Source organism: Polistes dominula, unplaced genomic scaffold, assembly GCF_049000335.1.
Source record: "Polistes dominula isolate Pdom_NZ unplaced genomic scaffold, Pdom_raw_medaka contig_335, whole genome shotgun sequence".
Taxonomy (NCBI): Eukaryota; Metazoa; Arthropoda; class Insecta; order Hymenoptera; family Vespidae; genus Polistes; species Polistes dominula.
Genome location: NW_028301045.1, coordinates 279 through 22,319, shown reverse-complemented (window position 1 = coordinate 22,319; position 22,041 = coordinate 279). Strand labels below are relative to the sequence as shown.

Here is a 22,041-nt window from a genome sequence, read left to right as displayed (position 1 = left end):
ATCCGTCACCACTGGGAACGGACGACCCTCCAGGATTCGCCTGAAATGATGCACTGCGAGGAAGACGGCCAAGAGCTCCTGATCGTATGTGCTGTAGCGAGCCTTGGTTGATGACAGCGTCTGGGAAAAGAAGCCGATGGGCCGCCAAACTTCGTCGACGAACTGCAGCAACGCAGCGCCGACGGCCAAGTTGGAGGCGTCGGTGACGGGACGAAGCGGGGCGGACGGCGAGAGGAAGGCTGGCTCCGTCGCTGTCGCAAGGCTGCGTCGGGTGTCTTTGAAGGCGCGGTCAGCTGCATCGTTCCAGATGAGCGGTCGACGACTGCTGATGGGAAGACCCCGGAGGAGCTTCTTGAGCGGAGCCTGGGTATGATCGGCGTGCGGCAAGCTCCGTCTGAAAAAATAATCATCCCCAAAAAACGCCGCAAGCTCCTTAGTGTTGCGGGTTTTTTAAAGTTCCGTATTGCAAGGACCTTGCGCTCCGGAGGACGAATACCACTCGAAGAGATCCGATACCCCAGAAAGATGACACTAGGAAGCCCGAGCTGCAGTTTCTCGACTTTGAAGGAAAGTCCGGCGTCCCGCAAACGAGAGAAGAGGACCCGAAGATGGTGAAGGTGCTCTTCGTGCGAGGAGGACGGGACGCAGAGGTCATCGATGTAGCAGCGGACGAAGGGGAGATCTCGAAGCAGCGAGTCCATAAACCGCTGGAAGGTTTACGAGGAGTTGCGAAGGCTGAGCAGCATTCGAAGGAACTTAAACAAGCCAAAAGGCGTTGTAACGGCTGATTTTTCGATATCTTACTCCGCCATAGGAACTTGAAAATAGGCCTCCTGAAGGTCGATGACCGAGAAGACCGAGCTACCGAAACTATCCTCGCGCAAGTCCTCAATGACGGGGAGAGGATAGCGGTCAGGAAGTGTGACCCCCCCCCCCCAACCCCCACCACCACCACACGCCAACCCCCCCCCCCCCACCCCCGCCCTGACTACCCGAACGACAGAAGCAACCCTAGAGGGCGACTTTTCGAAGATGCAAGACCGATTCTTTGGCCGAAGATGGATCAACGAGGCGTTGGCGACGAATGTCGACCAAAAGGCCGGAGTGGTTTGAAAACTCAACCCCGAGGATGGGCTTAGGCACGTCGGCCACCACGAATAACCACTGAAACTTTCGCGGAAGACAAAGCGAGAGCGTCAGTAGGTGGCGACCGAAGGTGCGAATCGGGGTGCCGTTGGCAGCGACAAGACGAAGTTCGTCGCAGGAGAGCGATTTCGAGACGAAACGGCGGGGTAGGAGAGAAACTACAGAGCCGCAGTCGACCAGCATTGGAAGCCGTAACAAGCTCTCGAAAATGTGTAGGCGGTAATCCGAACAAAAAGAAGACTGGCCACCGATTACCGCCGAATTGTGCGTGGGTGAGACTAGTTTTTGCTGCGCATATCGTCTCGGTAACTGCAAGGTGGTCTGCAGTTTGCCGCCCGATCCCTGTACTGCTTATGGTAGTGGCACCATCGGTGCGACGGAGGGAGGGCTCTTACACTAAGCGGCAGTCTTGAAGACAGCACGGGTTTTGGCGCGGACGTAGAGGAAGATGCCGATTCCGCCGAAGGTGGAGGAGGCGCGATCGACAGTCGTCGCGGAGGCGATGAGGATCAAGATATCGCAATTCGGCTAAAGGCAGTCAGGACCTCCTGCTGCTGGTCAATTGACCGATTGATAGCCGTTGTCAAACTTGACAATTTCGAGTAAAGGGCATCCAATTTCTGAGCGACTGTGTCTGGTCGTGCACCAGACTCGCGCGAGGCACCAGCTGGTCTCGCACTAGCGGCCGGCGACGAGGCTGAGGGGTGCTTGCCGAACCACGCAAATGTCGCGCGGGGAGTGCTCCATAAGACTATCCGCCGTAGCAGCAAGCTTGTCAAGCTCAGCTGAGCGTAGGAGGCGGAGGAGTTGGGTGATAGAAGGGGAAGGAGGTCAAGCCACAGGACCTGGAGCACGTCGTCGCCGACGCTACTCCCGGTGAGGTGGCGCATTCGTCGAAGAAGTTGGGTCGGAGTACGATCCCCCATCGTGAGCTCCGAGAAAAGGCTGTGGAAACGCTGAAGAACAGTGTCCTCAAACCTTGCCAACAGGTGCTTTCGTAGATTCGCGTACTTCTTAAGCCTCGAAGGGCGCTGAAACACGTCAAACATCTCCTCCGCTGTATCAAAATCAAGAACAGACACGGCTGCGTGGTAGCGGTCCGTATCAGAGACAACATCATTATGATGAAATAGCGACTCCATCTGCACAAGCTAGACCTCCGGACTGCGACGCGAAAAGCGCGGCCACGGATAGCTTGCGGGGCGCCGAGCGTCGAGGGGAGCGGCCTCCGCGGAGGTCGCAGAGGCGGGGCGGAAAAGCCCGATTGTGCTTGTTGAATTTCTCTTGGAACGGTCTTCTCAGAGACGGAGGCTCCGATTGGTGCAGAAGCCGCACCAGGAGCTGAGGAAGCCGGGGGAAGAGCCTGCTGACCACTAGGGTCAGTTGCAGGCGAGTCTCAACGAGCAGGCGCGCCCTACGAGTCGCCGGGTGACGCGCTGCGAAGTTTCGGATCGTGTGATCGGCATGCTATCAAAGAAAAACGAAAAGAGAAAGAAAAAAAGAAATAAGAAGTAAACAAGCGAAAGATCGCGAGAGAGACAGAAGAAAACGAGAAGTAGCGAAAGAAACGAAAAGTAACAGGAGAAACGAAAAAAAACGAACGAGAAACGGAAAGAAGCGAACGATAACGACGAAGAAACGAAAGGTACTGGAAGACGAACGAAAGGTACCGAAGACAAACGAGTTCGAACGAACGATCGGTCGCACACGAGAGAGACACTGCGATGACGTGTCAGGCCGAGTGTGCGAGAGGGGACGAGAGAACGAAAGTACAAGAAGACAAAATGGCTGCTGAATTCAAGACCAAGGTTGAAAGTAGCCGTTAGTCGTTGCCATGAATCAAAATGGCCGACAAAGACAAGACCACTTTGAAAAAATGGTCCTTAACGGGGCAAGCTAGAAACAACGAAAATATAGCGTTTTTTCTGTTGATCACAGGCAAAACCGTATAGACAAAATGAGAAAAAGAAGAAGGAAAAAATAAAGAGAAACTAATCAGACCTGATTCTGCTGGATCACGTCGGGGTCACCAATGTGGAAGTGGAGATGATATTCCCGCCAAAGGCCGCGCCGCGTGGCTAGTTACTGACGACTTTAATTGACTAATCACCAACTCTGGACGACGACCAGTGGAAACTTCCTTTTTTTCACTAGTGATCCACACAGAAAACAGAAATGACGAAGAAGATAGCGAACAAGCACACGAGATCAATAAGACACAGAATTTAACGGTAAGACAAGATATTGAATTCACAAGCGTGTGAAAATATCGACTTTTCTAAATGATCAACCGCACAAGAATAACCGAAATCGATTCAGCTCCCGCTGAATCCTAGATCATCGGGGCGCGGAGGACGACGCGCCGAGATCACGCCACGTTGATCCGCCAATCAGAACCTCGGGTCGAAATCACGCCACAAGCTTCAGCTAATCCGGTGCTGCCACTTCCTGGACCGGCTACGTGGCCGAACAGATATTGCCACCACCGGACGTGCGCACTTCCGGCGGCTGCTAGGGACCTGCGAAGGTTGGTGCTGGCGTACAGGAAGGTGTCAGCACCGTCCTGGTGAGAAGCGCCGCAACTTGAAGAATTGATCGAGAGGTGTCAGCACCGTGGAGGTGCGGGACGCTACAGAACAAGAGAACAAAATGGCTGCCAAAGACAGGACCACGGTTGAAAATGACCGAGTGGTGTCAGCACCGAGGAGGTGCGGGACGGTACAAGTTATACACTTAGAAACCGCTCTGTACAGCGTGGCTTGCGGAACCTTCGTACTGTTTAGTTCATATCTTCTAAACGAATCGAGAAATCATTATAATTTTTTTGCATAATATTTCTACACTACAAGCTATTTTTTAAAGTAAAAATAAAAAAAAATGATGTACAATTATTGAAGTCCCATAGAAGTACAATCAAGCTAATTATGAACAAAATCCACGACCTTCCATTTTTTTCTTTGTTCGCTTCACGTGAAATGCCCCAATTATTATATTTAGAATAACAGATAGTAATAGGCGGACATATCTTTTTGATGAAATGAAAAGTTTTTAATAAGAAAATACTGTAGAGGTCTCTCTCCAATAACACGGTAGATAGATTCCTAGAAATTGCTGTGTTATTTGAAACCGTGTTGTTTTAGACCCAGAAAAATGCAAAAATGAAGGATACGTTCCAAAAACTTTTTAAAACTACAAATATTTTTTTTAAGTTAACAACTGAATTTTTAATAAAAATTTAAATTTATGAACAATAAAAAAATATTATATTTAATTTATATCAGGCGACTTTATTTATTAAATTTCTTCGTCGTCAATGCTCAGTTTAATCAACCGAGAACATTTTTTCGGTGGAATGATATCGCCTTCACTTTCAGAACGTTTTTCTTCACCTAAGCTTCTTAAATCTTCTTCCTTCTTTAAAAAATCTGTAATTTTTCTTTGCTTATTGTTTCTTACTAGGTTATTGTAAATGTCTCGGTATGAAGCTAGATATTTTTGATGCTCTCTTTTGAATTTTAGGCTTCTTTCTGCAGAAGGGTCTGCATTCAAGATAAATGATTCGAGATTTTCAGCTAAGCTTAAGGCTTCTTGTATTTTTTTAAATGTTAACTTATTAACTGCACAATCGTCATCAGTGCTAGTGTCCTCAGGATCGATTTAATTTACAGTTTCAGATGCCATTTCCATCAAATCCGCTTCGTCAACTTCTTTCACTAATAAACCTTGAACGTTCACAATAGCCTTTATCCACAAAACCTTCGCCTCCAATTGATTTAGCAAGTTCTAATATTCTACCAATTTTATTTTGTGACGATTCATGCACATTTTATATTTCAACTAAGAAGGGCTATATCTTCTTACAACACACATTTAACGTTGATGTTTTTAGTTCACAACAGCGTGAGACACTTTTGTTTTCAGGCCATGCAGATGAAAAAGAAATACTTTCCTCAACACTGTATTTTTAGGACAGTAAGCCTTGCCGCAGCTGTAGAATTACAGTGTTGTAAAAAGGTTTTTTTGTTTAAAGGAAACCGTTTTATAGGATACCGTTTTGTAGAAGGGTTCCCAAATTATGAATCGTGTTACAGCGAAATCGTGTTAGGAGAAACCGTGGTGTTGGTAAACCTGTATTTATTTTAAATATTATAAAATTCACTGTTTTTATAAAGTAGGGAATTTTACTACTTCGAAGCATTTAGCTAATAAAAAAATATAATAGTCTATTGCAAGTGCTGTTTTAACTGAAAAAAGGCCTAAAGTTAAAGAACACATTGCTATTAAAAATATTTAAGTTGCTTGTAAAAGAAAATGTTTCATTGTGGCTAGTGTTTAACACATTATTTAAAAGCAGTATGATTAAAGGGTAAAATCTTAGCTGATGTTTTAAAAGAAAAAAAAAATGCTGGAGCAAACGTAAAGTTTCTTTTGAAAAATTTTGTTAAAATTTAAAATGGCTCTTCGAAAATTATCTATTAACGATTTGAAGAAAGGATATTGGATGCCATACGAGTTGAACCCGAGAGATGTTGAACAGTGTTTCTGTATCTGTAAACAACTGCTTAAAAGAAAAAAACTGAAAGAACTTCAGCATCGAATTGTAATTAGTGACGATAAATGGATTTTTTACAATAATCCTATGCATCGAAAAAAATCGTGGGGTTATCCTGGTTACGCTTGCGCGCTGATAGCTAAACACAATATTCACGGATCCAAGGTAATGCTCTGTGTTTGATAGGACCAGCTTGGTGTAGTATATTATGAACTGGTAAAATCGTCTAAAACAATCACAGGGGATCCTAATCGAAGGCAATTAATGCGTTTGAGCCGAACATTGAAAGAAAAACAGCTGCAATACCCCGAAAGAAAAAAAAATGTTTTTTTGCAACATTACAATACTCGGCTTCATGTTGCAAAAGTTGTCAAAACGTATTTGGAAACGTTGAAATGGGATGTCTCACCCCACCCGCTGTATTTCCCAGGCGTTGCTCCCTCTGACTATTACCTTTTACTATCGATTGCGCACGACCTGGCGGACCAGCACTTCCAGTTTTATAAACAAGTCCGAAATTGAGTCAATTCGTTGATCCTTGCAAAAGAAAACCAGTTTTTTCAACGGGCGATCCTATTGCTGGTGAAATGGTAGGAGAAGGTAGTGAAAAACAATGGACAATACTTTGAAACATAAATCTATAATCATCAGTTTTTTTCAAAAAAGCTTTGAATTAAAAAAAAAAAACAATATATATAAAATTGAATTACTTCGCAGTTCGCAAGATGAGTTATGTCCGGTGAGTCGTTGTTAGTAAGATCTACTATCATCAGTTTAGTTTTAATACGGTTTATCTTTAATCCCAAACTCCAAAATGACTAGCTCCATTTTTATAAGTAAGCCCTCTATATAGCGAGAATTAGTGATAAAAAGTGTGGTAACGTTCGCGTAGCGTTAGCTCGCAATTTTGTATTACAACTATTAGGATCTGCGCTCTGGTTCCTTTCCCTTTAACAAAGCCGGCTTGTTCTGGTACAATTTTCTTAGAGAGGTAGGCTTTTAGGCACCTGTTGATAATATGAAGCATTACCTTGCTTGCTTTACCTTCTTATCCACTTTACCACGTCATTAGGCCTCTTATTATTTTCGTATTTCTTTGTTCCCCATTGTGCCCTTTAGTGAGTTTCCTGTTATTGCTCGTAGCATCTTCCTTTCTGTAGTTCTCAGGATATGTTTGGTTATCGCATACTCTGCCCTTTGTCTCTGCCGCGTAGGTTATTACCGGTATGATTCATGTCTTGTATATTCGTATCACGCTTTTGATGCTATATGTTTGTTTCTCCATATAATATCCCTAAAATATCCAGATATTATGAAAGCTTTGATTGTTTGGTCTCTTTCCTCCTCTCCTAGGCTTCTATCGTTCGTAATGATCGCTCCTAGGTATTTAAATCACATCACTTGGTTGACACTTTGGTTGTATATTGCTAAGTTGCATCGTCTGGGCTCCTTGGAGATAGTGAGTGATTCGGTCTTCTATACCGAAATAGTCATATTATGCTTACCTGTTGTTTTTTTTTTGAATTTCTATAACATCCTTTGCAGATCATCTTCATCTTCCGATATGATGACTGCGTCGTCGGCGTAGCACATTATTGTGGGAGTAGGAGCGTTAGTTGTATGTTGTGTGTGCGTGTACGGCGTGAAGAAGCGACAAGGGTACATTGCCTGGTAGCGTAAACAGGGGGCAAGTTCGTAGTATGTTGAGTTGTAGCTATGGGAGAGCGTTCCCTGGCGGCGTAAACTAAAACAAACTTGCTGCCTGGCAAGATGTTGCCACGGGAGAATTGCTTAGCAGCCAAAACAAAGGGGCTTTGATATATAAAGGGGAAAAAAGGGAACGTAAGGTAAAAAAGCGAGAACGATACGTGCGTGCGGAGGTGTCATTGAGTGCGAGGAAAGAGCGATTAATTAAAGGGCGTTTACGAACTGGTTTGAGCGAGAGTGATTTCGGGAAGTGGCGAAGTGCGTTTCTTTTACTTTAGTGTGTTCATTTTTGTAAACGTTTTGTTATCTGGTAATTAAAGTGTTCATTTCTTAATCTTTTGTGAGGTACCGGCTTCTCGGGAAATTCAGATATCCTTTACAGGATACACATATAGTGTTTTCCCTACATTATTTTTATATTTCCTTTTCCTAGCTTAACTCCTTCTTCAGCTGATTTTACCTTCTTGATTATTTTCTCCATGATCAGGTATAAAAAAACGGACTTAGACTGTCTCCTTGTCTGATTCTGCTTGTTATTGGGATCTTTTTCGTTGTCATATTGCCTGCTCTTATTATTGCTTTGTTCTAGGTATTGAGTTCTTTTATTGTATGTATTATATTTTCGTTTATTTCTCTGGCTCTCAGAGCTGTAGTACGTTCCCAAGCTTCACTTTGTCAAACGCTTGCTGGAGGTCAACAAAGCATATAACTACTAGGTTGGTAAATTCTATAACTTTTTCAGCTATTTGTCGTAGTATGAATATTGCGTCCACCTTGGGTTTGTTCTGCCTGAAGCCTTGCTGTTCTTCGCCTATTCCAGTCAGTTCTATTTCCTTTGCCAGGATTTTCGTCATCAACTTCTGTACTGCACTTAGGAGGCTAATTCCGCGGTAGTTCTTTATGTCTGTCTTTGACCCTTTTTTGAATATAGGTATTGTAAAACTCTCTTTCTTTATTCCATCTCTTATATTTTCAGGAAATCGTATTGCTAATAATTTAGTTTTTGTTTATAGGCTTATTTCATTATCTGAATCTTTATTAACTTCTCTTTTCGTATGGTATACTCTAATAGTGATCCCTCTCTGTTTCTGTATGATATAGCATATAAAAATTTATCATTCCATTCTTTCCAATTTTTGTCTCCAAGTTCCGTGTTACTTGATAAATACCATTCTTTGTCTGATTTGTCTAAAAACAGTCTTAATACTCCAATCTTCGCGTTGTCTTCTGTAATGCTAAATCTTATATACTCTTTCTCAAATATTTCTATTCATTGTTATGCATTTCTATTTTTACTAATGAATCTTTTTAATACAAACTTTTCTGAGATGTCTTTTAAATCTTTCGTACGGTAATTAGCTATAGTTAAACCGCGCGCGTCTGATTCTATCGATTTAAACTATAGATCGATATTCATTGCGAGCATCGATACTAGCGACTATCGAAACGTTCTTCTAGTTACCCCCACCTCTCGCATCCCCACTTCTCATACCCCTAGTGCATACGCCCTGCTGGGCCAGTACAAAGGGGCATTTTTTCTATTCCACGACCGGACGCCTACGACGACACATCTTCAACATCTAAGGATTATAGAAGTCATATTGGACAAAAGATTTAAGAATTCACAAGGGACAACGAAGAGAATATCCTAATCTTTAAGACTTGTGAAAGTAAGCCCATGTAACATCACAACCCTTAAGGTTGTGATCGCTATACTCGAGGAGTGCAAGAGGTGAGATTATTCCAATATATAATTTACTCGTGAAATATAGTTTACCGCGTGGCGACGTCACGTGGTAGATTTCATTATTGTATTCTACTAATATTATCCTGGGTTTTTATGCTACAAAGCTTTTCCTTGAGGAGCCAATCAAGCTTCGCATCTTCTATTGGCTAAATCACGTGTTTTATTTTACACCTTATCCAAACCCTTTATTCTCCACTTCTTAGTATATACAAATAGTCAGAAGACTCTAAGCTGAGAAATTTAGACCATAACATATTATGATTATATTATGATATTATTATCTTCTATTTGTCTCAGAGAATAAAATATATTTGCCTACCTCGGCACACCAACCGAGTACAGGTACTCGCAGACGTTGATAGAGACAATCACACGTGTTATTAGCGAAATTAGGGCGGTGGATACGAGTCTTCTTGCTCCCTGGCAGAAGCTTGACGCAGTGGCTACTTTTGTACTACTGCCTGGGAAGATCACATGTGGGGAGGGTCCACTGAAGGTGGCGTACAGGGTTATTAAGCGTACGGCTAAGGAGATGCGGCATCTGTCTCAGTGTACGAGGGTGGAGGTAGTGTTCCTACTTTTCAGGAAAGTTGGAGAAGGGCTCCTTCCGCTCGCAGACCTCGTGACGATTAGCCATTCTTTTAAACTATTATTAACTATTATTAACATCTCGGGATCGTGGAGTCAGTGAGTTAGCGTCGGATTCGCTTAGGAAAACGGTAGCCTTCAAGTTGAGACGCGATCCACGCGATGATGACCTTGCCCGCTGCTTGTCTAGGAGCGTCGAGGGAGACCTCGCCAGATCTTCGGCTGATACGTTCTCGCTGTGGTCGAGGACTCGTAATGCCACGAGAAGGGGGGCATATAATTTTGGTGTCTGGTGGAAATTGTGTAGGGAGAACCAGAAATTGTCCCTGGTGTGCCAAGGAGGTAGGGAACGATCAGTCTAATTTATAACTCTGAGCATGCATCGAGCTTGCGCTCGCTCAGCTGTGCCTCAAGCAAGAGCCTATTACACGTGATGTTGAATGCGTAAAACCATTGCGAAGAGAACAATGACCGTAGATGTTGTGATCACTGGGCTTGAAAAAACCCCCACTTAACCATTTCTTGGTCATCAGGGAGCTGGCAAATCGTTTAGATTTACCAGCAAAACGTTGTCCAGCGGGGGCCACGAAGAGGCAGGGTTAACAGCTATTGCTCGGTCTCTGGCAGGGTAGCATTGATGTTATCTGCTAGTGGCTGGGTTGCAGTTAATTACGCATATACCCTGCCGTATCTGTACACCTATTGGTGCCTGCGAGATCCTCTACGGCATCTTGTATACAAAGTCTACGGAGAATTACCTATACCAATGATTTGATTCCTGCTTTTCAGCATCTTTACGGAGTACTCACTAATTTCGTCAAAGATGGCTTTAGTCACCAAGTGCTTATATTCACATGACCACGTAAGATAGATTTCCCTGACTGGCTGCTCTAATCTATTCCTATCTTCATTTGTACAATTTGCTGTCGAATATTATGTGATACACTGATTCCTTTTCCCCACAGGTGCAAGTATCAGTGTCTTCGAGATTGAGAGTTTTTAGTTTCTGTTTAAAATTCCCGTGTCCAGACAGCATTTGCACTAGGAAGTTGTTGTGTTTTATCCATTTTGCATTAAGCATATTATCTATGTTCTTATAGAATTGGAAAGTCAGCCCTCCCTTCTGGCTGGCGTTCCAATTCTCCTGCCATATTTTTATTGTTTTTTCTTTAACGTCATTAGCCCTTTTTGTTTGACACGCTTCTATTTATAGCTTTTTGTGCTTCAAATCTCTTTCTAAAGTGCTGAAATGTGACGTTTTTTCGTAAAAGAGATAGACTTACCTTTTCTTTAAATAGCAGTTCAATGGAAGTTGCTTCTACTATTACACAGAGTCTGTAGATATAGTCCTATAGGCTTTTACGATTCCAATTAGCGCGTATCTTTGTACTTGTTTTAATCTCCTAATATGATGTGTGTTGACTTTGTCAGCCAAGCCAGCTGTAGCATATGCAATAATCGGATGAAAACCCCCTTGTAAATTGTTCTCATTATCTTGTTGTTAAGTCCCCAAGTGTTCTTGGCTACCCTTGCAAGCTGACAAAAGATGACCTTACTCCTATTTGTGACATAATTAACATGTGGGGTTATGTTCATTCTCGTGCTAAAACATATTCTCAGATCCCGCGTTTCTGAAGTCATTTTTAAAGAACTGCATCCTAGTTTTACTGTGGGTGGTCTTTTTATATCTAAGAAGCCCTTGAGTAGCAGCATATTTGATTTTGTGACTGATAGTTCTAGTTTTTGACGTAAGCACCACTCACGTAGAATAACAGTTACAACATTAGCCTTTTATTCCAGTTCTTTTCTACTTGTTAAGGAAAAAGGATGAAAGAAGGTTAATTATTAAATAATATTAATTATAACAGTAGTTTATTAAGATACTGGGATATATATTGTGAAGCGTGTGTGGAGCAGGCGGTAGCGGAACTCCTTCTAACCTGACCAAGTCGCCGCGCATCTTTCTCTCGTACGATACTCTCATATACAGATTAGGTGGGGAGCCGTACATGTGTGTGTGAAATATCCACGCTCTTATATATCGCGTACAATATAACATGTATATTCTCAACACTATTATTTCCTCTGACGACTATCACGATGTCGTCGGTGTAAGAAATAATCTCTATTTCCTGTTTCTGAAGCATCGTTAAGAACCTCATCAAGGATCAGGTTCCACATAAGCGGTCCCAAGACCGACCCCTGTGGGCAGCCCTTTGCTTACGTCCTTAAATTATCAGGCCTGTGTTTGTTGTAATTCTAGCTACTCTATTAGAGAGATAGCTCGCTATCAGGTTGTATATGTTTTTAGGGCAGTCCCATCGCTTTAGATTACTAAGAACGCTGGGCCACCAGACCCCGTCAAACGCGCCAGAAATGTCGAACATAAGGCTAATAGCGTATTTTTCATCTGTTTAATTTACTGTTCCTTAAACTAGCTGTGGGCATCCTCAGTTGATCTACTTAGCTTAAAACTGTATTGTCTATTTAAAGCCAGATGATGAAAGGGCGAGATAGTCTGCAGTCTTCTAGCGATCAGTTTCTCTAAGATTTTACCCAAGAGTGGTAGCAGAGATATTGGTCTATATGGTCTTACTTCTCTTGCTGGCTTATCCATACATTTCCGAAGAATACTAATTTCAGCTAACTTCTATTGATTAGGAAAGACCTCCTGATCTAGGCATTTATTAAAAAAAGATCTGTGGAAATTTGTCCCTGAGTAGGCTGCGCCGCGTGGCTAGTTTCTGACCACTAAATTGATTAATCACCGACGCCGGACAACGACCAGGGAAACTTCCTTTTGGTCACTAGTGACCTCACAGAACAGAATTTGACGAAGAATAGAGGAAAAAGCACACGTAATGAAAGACACAGAATAGAGACTGAAAGACAAAGGTAATTAATCGCGTAGGAAGCAAAGTGTCGACTGTATAATTCAACAAACCGCACGACAATGATCGAGATCGATTCAGCTTCCGCTGAATCCTAGATCATCGGGGCGCGGAGGCGACGCGCTGAGATCACGTTATGTTGATTCGCTAATCGAAACCTCAGGCCGCAATAAAACCAAATGCTACGGCCAATCCGGTGCTGCCACTACCTGGACCGGCTACGTGGCCGGGCAGATGTTGCCACCACCGGACGCGCGCACTTCCGGCGGCTGCTAGGGACATCTGCGAAGGTTGGTGCCGGCGTACAGGAAGGTTTCAGCACTTTCCTGGTGAGCAGCACTGCAACTTGACGAGTCGATCGAGAGGTGTCAGCACCGAGCAGGTGCGGGACGCTACAGATCTTTTAAATTTCCTCTGAACTGGCCATGCCTTTTTGATCATCTCAATTTCAATTAAGTCATGACCAGGAGCCTTTTTGTTTCCTAACTTATTGATAATGTGGCTGATTTGATATTCGGTAAAGGGTGGAGCATCCACTACATTTGGTTCTATTAGAATGTTACTTCTTACACTAAAGTGCCATTCAGTTTCCTTTTCCACATTATCGTCAGGAATCATTCCGTGAAGTAGCATAACTATCGTATCGCCAATGTTTAAAGCTCGCTCGTTATTATGTTTAATCGTTTCTAAAACATTTTCGACCCGGAGCTTGTTAATCTGGATTTTGTACACAATATCCCATGTTTCCTTATTTCCTGTTTCCGTGACAAACTTCTCCCAGATATCTTGTTTCGCTTTGCGAATGCTTTTTATATACCTTTTTCGTATTCTATTGTATTCTATTTTTTGCTTTGCTCTTAGCCTTGTGTCTATTGTTGTGTTATATAATCTTCTAGCAATCCTAGTATCCTTTCGGAGTTGTAATTATTCCCTATTCTACCATAGAGCAGGCTTGGAAAAGCGTTTTTCGGAATAGAAGTACCAGCAGCTTGCGAGTATAGCAAGCTCAATTTCATTGGCAGTTTCAGCAGCATTCTGTGTGCTCTCTTTGTTCGTATTGCTTTTTATATGATGAATTAGGTTTTCATTAAATTTTTCTAATCTGCTTTCTTGCAATTAAATCTCTCAACTTTCGTTCTTAGGACTTCGTACGAGGCGGACGTAATATTAAAAGTGATGAGATTATGGTCGCTTGTTGTATCACCATCGTGTACTTTCCACTCCAATATGGTTTTAATACAGTTGCTGCTAGCAATTGTGATGTCAATGTTCTCCTGTCCCCGTGTATTGTGAAAGGTGTAGGTTGGAGATTTTGTGTTAACTATATGAAAATTAAATTGCGATGCAAGTTTCTCAAGTGCCTCTTCTTTTTCATCTGTTTGTTTGCTAAACAAACAAGTCGTCGACTTAGCATTTGAGTCTATGCAAAAGATTATATTTGCTTGATTCAATGCTGTTTGGATTTTTCTCTCTGCGCAGACTATGTTGGTATTCTTAGTTGTTCAATTTTAAGGACGTTACCTCTGTTATTAAAGATAACTATTGCTGCTTTAATCTTACCAGGTGACGCTATATTCGAGAATTTTTAGTATCTGCGACGACTTTTGTGCATATTCCTATTCCCACAACTCTATCTTGGTAAGTATAAGGTTCTTGGAAAGTAAGTATGTCAATTTTTTGTTTATGTGTTAGTTGCCTAAGTTCGTCTGCTACAGACTTTGAGTTTTGAGCATTTATCTGCCTTATATATTATACTTTTCTGTTAGTAAAGCTAATTGTTTTACTTACCATAATCTACCCTTTTTATGTAATTTGCCACGGCAATTTTGTAGGCAGGACAATCAGGAGAGCGCGAAGAGCGGTCAAACACTTTACCTGTTCTCTTGCAGTTGATGCACACTGGATACTTTTCTTTCGCTTTACAGTCCTTAAAGGTATGTCCTTCATTTCTGCAATGTCCACAGGTGTCACTTTTTGCTTTACAGTATTTAGCTACGTGTCGGAAAGACTGACACTTGTAGCATCTGCTCACTGCAACGTGATCACGGATCCGGAGAGCATTCCAGCCAATATAGACCCTATCATTTCTTAATAAGATGTTTCTGGCATTTGGTGAGACCTCTTAAACCAGGTTAACTGTGTCTGCACTTCTACTATAAGATCTGTGAAAGATTGATACCTTCTTCAGTAAACCTGCTCTTTTGATAATCATCCATATTCTTTTGCCTGAGCGCTTGGGCAAACTCCTTATCATTTATCTCTTTAAGCACGTTGTAGACGATAAGCATAGGTTTCTTCTTACTGGGTTCCCCAGTACTTAAGCCTGCTGCTTGCAACTTCTTAGATTTAAAAACACGCTCTAGAGTTTTTGTTTCTATAAAAATTCCATTGTTGGAAATTTTTCTAACAGCTACAGATCTTCAATTTCTCTTTGGTAGGAGCCATGCAACTCATGACCGTAGTTTTTGTTTCCTCACTTGACTTAATATTCTTCTCAGAGCTTGGGTAGATCACTACTACGTGCCGTTTAGTGTCGGTAAGGTTGGTGTTTTCCTTCGCAACAGCAGGGATTTTCACTCTGTCGGCATAACTTTTTGGGTTATTTTTTAGTTGCTTAGTACTAGTAGTAGCAACATGAATTGCCTCCCTCTAATTTTTTTAGTTTATCATCTATTGAGCCTGAATCCGACCGATTTAGTTTTAAATTATCGTTCTCCTCTTTAACACTTTCACAACCGCACGTTTGCGCAGTGAAACGTCGCCAGTGGCCGGCAATATTTTGGAAGAAACACTTTGCCGCCATGATATCATACCTTCGTCAGTACAAATGTTTTGTGAAAGATTGAGATTTTCTTCAAATTTTTTGGAGAAGTAGTCGATTAGGTATTGTATTTTAAAGAGTCTGTTACCATTGGTAGGCGTGATAGCATTGTTTGCAAAATAAATGTATGTCAATATTTGCCTGAATCTATTGCGGCTTATTGTTTTGGAAAATATATGAGTCTCTATCAGTGGATTTGTGGACAAGTAATCCTTCATTCTTGGTTTTTTCACAAGTCCCATTATAATTAATTATGCAAACCACTTTTTCTGCTCTGCCACCATTACATCGAACTATTTAACACTTTTTTTGCTCTTTATATTTACCACAATTCTGTGCGTGGTATCTGTTTGTTTCCGTGGCAATAAATTCAAATAAATGGTTTCCAATAAACGTATCTACGAATTCATCGACCATACTTGTATTTGTTGGAAACACTGTAGGACCCGAAGTGCCCCTAAAAGCTGCATTATTATTCGCTGTTTTATCAAATTCTATCCAGTCTAAATGCATTTCTTCGTCACTTCCGTCAGAAGAACTCGGTAAAGGCAGGACTTGTCGTTTTCTTCGCACTCCCGTAATAACATCTGAATTTACAGATTCTGCATCACTTCCACTTGTCTCTTCTAAATCACAATCGTCAGGAACATCAGAAAGCACATCAGCACAATAATCTTCTAAACTATTCTCTCCTTTGTAATCCATTATTATTAGAGAATATTAAATTTTGTGAAAATTTAACAACATTGTGAACATTTTTCACAATGTTGCGGCTATATACAAGAAGAGACCCCTTTCCCTCTGGCAAGGCACTCTGTGCCGCTACCCTCACCTGTCGCACTCCTGACTTTCAATTTGCTCACTCCAGTGCCCCAAATCTGTATAATTACCGGTACTCCCGACACACCAGCTAGTTACTCTCACGTAACAACACTTAAACGTAACAACCGACTACAACTCACTGTACATATTCAATAAACTGAAGATTCAAAAACAAAATCAGCCGCCCACCATCAATTTGTTAGACGGCGTTCCTAATTTTCGCTGTCGTCCACCCGTTTCACGGAGTTACGCCCGTGAAGGACTCCAAATGGAGTTCTCGACGCACGAAAGGGAGAACGCAGCAATAGTTCAATCTGCAGCAAAACACACAATGTTACTGAAATTATATACCGAAATACAATGTGACGTTCTAAAACAAGCCTTCGTCCAGAAATTATTTTATCGTATTCATGCAACGTTCTCAGAAACAACATACCTTGTTTTTTATAAAAAAGCAAAATTGAAATTTATTTCGTGATCAAGTATTCGGTCCCTAGCGATAGTATTCAGAGCCTCCGTAGCGCTTCGAGATAGACTTGTGGCGTCCCGCACCTCCTTGGTGCTGACACCTCTTGGTCGACTCGTCAAGTTGCAGCGCTTCTCACCAGGACGGTGCTGACACCATCCTGTACGCCGGCACCAACCTTGGCAGATGTCCGTAGGAGTCACCGGCAAATAACGACTGGCCTACCAATGACACCACATAAGTGTCACCGGCGTACGACGACTAGCCTGCCTATAGCACAACATTGGTGTCAGCGGTTGTGAAAGTGTTAAGGAGAGTTATCATTCTATAAATTTTAGAGAACTTGTTTTAATTTCTTGTAGGTCTTCATTTTCCATCTCTTCTAACTTCATATTTTAAAGTTCTTGGTCAGACCGTTTATAGCTCCTAATTTCTTTCTCAATGTCACTTAAGGGTGACATCTGTTCTGTGCAGTTTAATACTAATCATTTTTTCATTGCTTTTTTAGAGATAGATTTTCAAAATGTTGCTCCTCGTCATTTCTATCCTTTCTCTTTTTTGCTTTGTCTTGAGCGGCTAAATGGTTTTTCGTTCATTCCATTTTTTCCACTGCTTTGTTTTGCAGCACTGGAAATTCAGCTAACCTATCAAATTTGCTCATTTCGATGAGATCGCAGTACACTCGTGACTTTTGTTTTTTTTTAATGCTTCATGAAGCAGCGTCGATAAGAGAGAATAGTTTCCCAATATGACGCTAGTGGCGCGCGCTGAAGCTCAGATGGTATATGCTACAAGTTTAACGCAAAGACTAGAGATGGCGCTAGCGGCGCACGCGTTCAAGATGGACGGACGAAATGATGCCACAAGAAAACGATAAATGTTTTCGTTGGAAACTTTTGTTAATCAACGTTAAGCAGATAACTTTTATATCACACTTATGCAGAATTTTTTACATTCCACAATGATCCCACACTTATAATTGCAGATCGCAATAAAACTAGTTTTCCACTGATAAAAGACGGAGCGACACAGAGACGTCCTGCACACGTTTATCCAGGGGGCGCTAGGACACCCCATCTATTGGCATACAGCTATCGACGATCGTATACACCCTCCCTGAGCTTACAACTAACGATAAACGTATACCCCCTTTAACGATCTATAGCCTTAGGACCGTACCCGCGTGATCGAGAACCAAACGCACGGCAATACATTCGTACGAAGGAGATTTTTATATTTACCACAAATTGATTTGAGTAGCTTTCGCAGAATAGAATAATTGATACCGCTTCATAATGGCATCGCAAAAACAGCTGAAACAAAAGCGGCAGAATTTAGGATCATGGTTAATGCACTTCGAGAATTTAATTGAAGAAGAAAAGTTAGGTATAGATGAATTAAGAAGGGGTTACGAACGTCTTACCAAGCAAGTAGATGACTACAAATCATTGCATAAAAAGTGTGGTAATAATAACGCCGGAGAGGTAGAAGTCGACGATTTAGACCAGCTTATAGAGAGATACCACGTGATCAGAGACAAAATTCATTCAGTCGATACCGCCGCGGTCGACAACCCTAATAACTCTAACGGAAACAACGATATTACAAAGATTCGCGATCAACAAATACAAATACAAGAGATCCCGCGATTCGACGGGAATATACAGAAATGGATCCCATTTAAATCTAGCTTCCTAACTCTCGTGGACGGGCTTAGTGATGTGTCGGAATTAAAAAAGCTCGTCTACCTCCTCGACTCCCTTCGCGGCAAAGCCCTTCAAACGATCAAACACTATCAATTAACCGGGGAAAAATATAAGGATGCGTAGGGAGCTTTACTGAAAGTATTCGACGTACCACGTATACTATTAGCTCGGGCAATCGACGCATTAATCGACATACCTCGACCGAAAACCAGATCAGCGAAGGACATAACAGCGTTATTGAACGAACTGCGTTCTCACATCTTTACGCTTGAGACATTTGATAAGAGTTCAGTGGCCTGGCGCGTACGCCTCGCTGAACGCGCGCTACCCCTCGACATGCTACAAAGAATGGAACAAACAGATAGATTCCGACGAATATCCGACTATCGAGCAATTTTTTAGTTATTTACCCAGATATGCGCGTGCGTGTGCTCCGTTGCCAACTTCACTAACGCCCCTCGACCCACGAGCCCCGCGCAAAACGTGGATATCCTGAGACGATGACTTTACGACCGCGAAAGCGACAGAATACCTATACAACGCGTACGTTTCTTACTCGGACCTCGACTAATTGTGTTCTTTACAAACGAGATGAATATTTGTATACCGTTGCCCGCGATACTACGACGCGACGAAACAAGACAGACTGGCAACAATCCAACAGTACGAATTATGTAAGAATTGCTTACGGAAGCACCGGAAACTATGTAGAGCCTTGCGTTGTCGGATATGTCACCAGGCCCATCATACGTCATTATATATAGACAATGATGAGCATGAGACTAATAAACAGGAAAGCCACACCGCCGCGAAGACAGAGACCGCGTCGACATCTCCACTCGACTAACACCGACTCTCACGTCAATTCGCACGGTGTACCGAATCAATTCTTTATGAGTACTATGTATCGTGTTAGAAATGTCGATGCGACTTTCAGACAATGTCGGGCGTTACTAGACACGTGCGCCGCCACACATTTCATTACTGAGAATGTCGCGTAAGAGTCACGCTTACCGATTGAACCACATTCAATTCCCATTCATGCTATCAATGACACCATAACTCGAACGACAGGCGTTATCGAGATAAACGGAGTCGGTAAACGAAATAGACTGCGAAAACCATTATGTCCAAAACACCAAGCGCGACGAATCGGGACGATATATTGTACGTTTACCCTTCCGCGAAGAAGGACACGATTACACTCACCTACGCGGTATAGCCCTACGTCGGTTCCATAATCTCTGGAAGAAGTTACACGCGAATATCGAACTCTGGAAGGAATATAAATGGATTGCTGCGGGAATACATCGATTTAGGACACATGTCGATCGTCGAAGAAAAACCTATAGGGGGTTGCTATCTTCCCCACCACGCGGTCATTAAATCATCTAGCGTGACAACAAAGGTACGGGTCGTATTCGACGTCTCCGCAAAAAATGATAAGAGACTTTCTCTTAACGACACCTTATTAGTCGGACCTACAATACAAGACACTTTAGTAGAACACTTGTTACGATTCTTGATGTATCAATACGTATTAACGGCGGATATCGAGAAAATGTATCAGCAAATATGGATTCATCCAGACGATCGCCAGTATCAACGGATATTTTGGTGGCATAATAAACAAATTCGCACGTTCGAACTAAATACGGTGACATTCGGAATAGCGTCAGCACCATTTCTTGTCATACAAACCATAAAACAACTCGCGAAAGATGAAGGCGCTAACTATCCACTCAAAGCCGAAATACTAAACCGCGATCTATACGTTGACGACCTCATTACGGGAGCTGATAACATCGAAACCTTCGGAAAAGAGACGCGATCAAACTATCAAAATATTGAAACAAGGCGGTTTAATATACGACAGTGGGCGTCTAGCTTCCGACCAGTGCTCGAAAATTTAGACATAAAAAACGTCGACGTCAAGCTATGCTCTGGGGAAAATCCTATTTTAAAGACACTCGGTATTTCATGGAACGCACATCATGATTGTTTAATCTACTCTGTCGCGCCAGTAGACATTCGCAAAAGAATTACCAAATGACGATCTTCATCCTAGACTGCTGGAAAACACACGTCGACTGGGACGAATCGGTGTTTAGCGCGTTACATATCTCTTGAATAACGTTCGCGGAACAATTAACATTAATTGATAATTTAACGATAGAACGACGCATTACACTCGACAACCCGATCGACATGCAATTGCACGGTTTCTGCGACGCGAGTCAATCTGGTTACGGCGGCTGCCTATATGTAATATCGCGAGATGAGTTCCTTAACACACATGTACGTCTACTTTGCGTGAAAAGTCGCGTAGCTCCCTTAAGGACACCACCATACCACGTATAGAATTGCGCGAAGCATTAACACTCGCGCGTTTATACAGAGAAGTCCGGACTGCTGGCGGATTGAAACCTGACGAGGTAACATTCTGGTCCGACTCGATGATTGTACTGGGTTGGCTAAAAAGAGACTTTAGTACGTTAAAAATATACACGGCGAATAGCGTGCGCGAAATACATGAAATCTGGTAAGATATCACATGGCGACCTGTGCGATCCGAAGACAACCCAGCGGACGCTTTATCTAGGGGACAACTTCCGCACGATTTCCTGAGGAACGAGGCATGGTTTCATGGACCACCCTGGCTCACACAACCAGAGACTCAGTGGTCCATCCCGACAGAAAGGAAAATTCTCGAATTACCAGACGTAAAGGGATTATCGGTATTAACGACGCGAACTAAATCGGGAAGTGTATTTCAGCGATTCTCTAATTACGCGCGATTATTAAAGATTGTAGCTCGATGCCGACGATGGCTTGAAACTAACTCATATAAGGGAGAATTGTCTACTGCGGAAAAAACAGAAACGGAACGATACGTTTTAAGGATCGTGCAAGAGGAACAATTTCACGCCGAAAGAGAAAAATTAAAAAAAGCGGAGGGAGTCAGTAACACAAAACTCGCTGCGTTAAACCCGATCCTTGTCAAAGATTACTTATACCAAGTGGGAGGTCGATTCCGAAGGCAAATTCAATCATTCCGGGAGAAATATACAAAATTATTACTCTTACACTACCACATGATCGATCTCCTTATCCGAAAATTCCACGAACGAAACTTTCACGCCGGTATACAGACTACCCTTTATGCCCTTAAACAACGATTTTGGCTCATCGACTGCAAGAATCGAGTGTAAAGAATCGTACGTTGTTGCGTACGTTGCATTCGATTCCGTACATCCAGCATCCGATGTAAAACGGGTGATTTACTGAGCTCGCGAGTACAGGAAGCCATCGCATTCTCCCACGTAGAAGAGAATTTCTTTGGTTTAATCTACGCGAAGGAAAAGAAGTACTGTAATAAGGGCCGCGGTAAAAAATACGGGTGCATCTTCGTCTGTATGACTATAAAGGCTGTACACATCGAATTAGTCAGCGATCTGACTACGGATGCTTTTCTAGCCGCTTTCCGGCGGTTTGTGAGTCAAAGAGCTGTTCCAACTCACGTTTATTCTAATAACGGAACCAACTTCGTCTGGGCTAATAACCAGTTAAAGAAACTATATGCCTTGATCGAGTC

The 22,041-nt window shown here is 42.5% G+C and overlaps 1 protein-coding gene across 1 annotated transcript; it reads left to right on the top strand.

Annotated features, from left to right (window-relative positions):
• Positions 1–19,770: 19,770 nt before the first annotated feature.
• Positions 19,771–21,658, top strand: LOC107073388 (uncharacterized). Its single transcript, XM_089175112.1, has 2 exons — positions 19,771–20,419; positions 21,024–21,658. Exons 1-2 carry the CDS (start codon positions 19,771–19,773, stop codon positions 21,656–21,658), a joined length of 1,284 nt encoding a protein of 427 aa, XP_089031238.1.
• Positions 21,659–22,041: the final 383 nt, after the last annotated feature.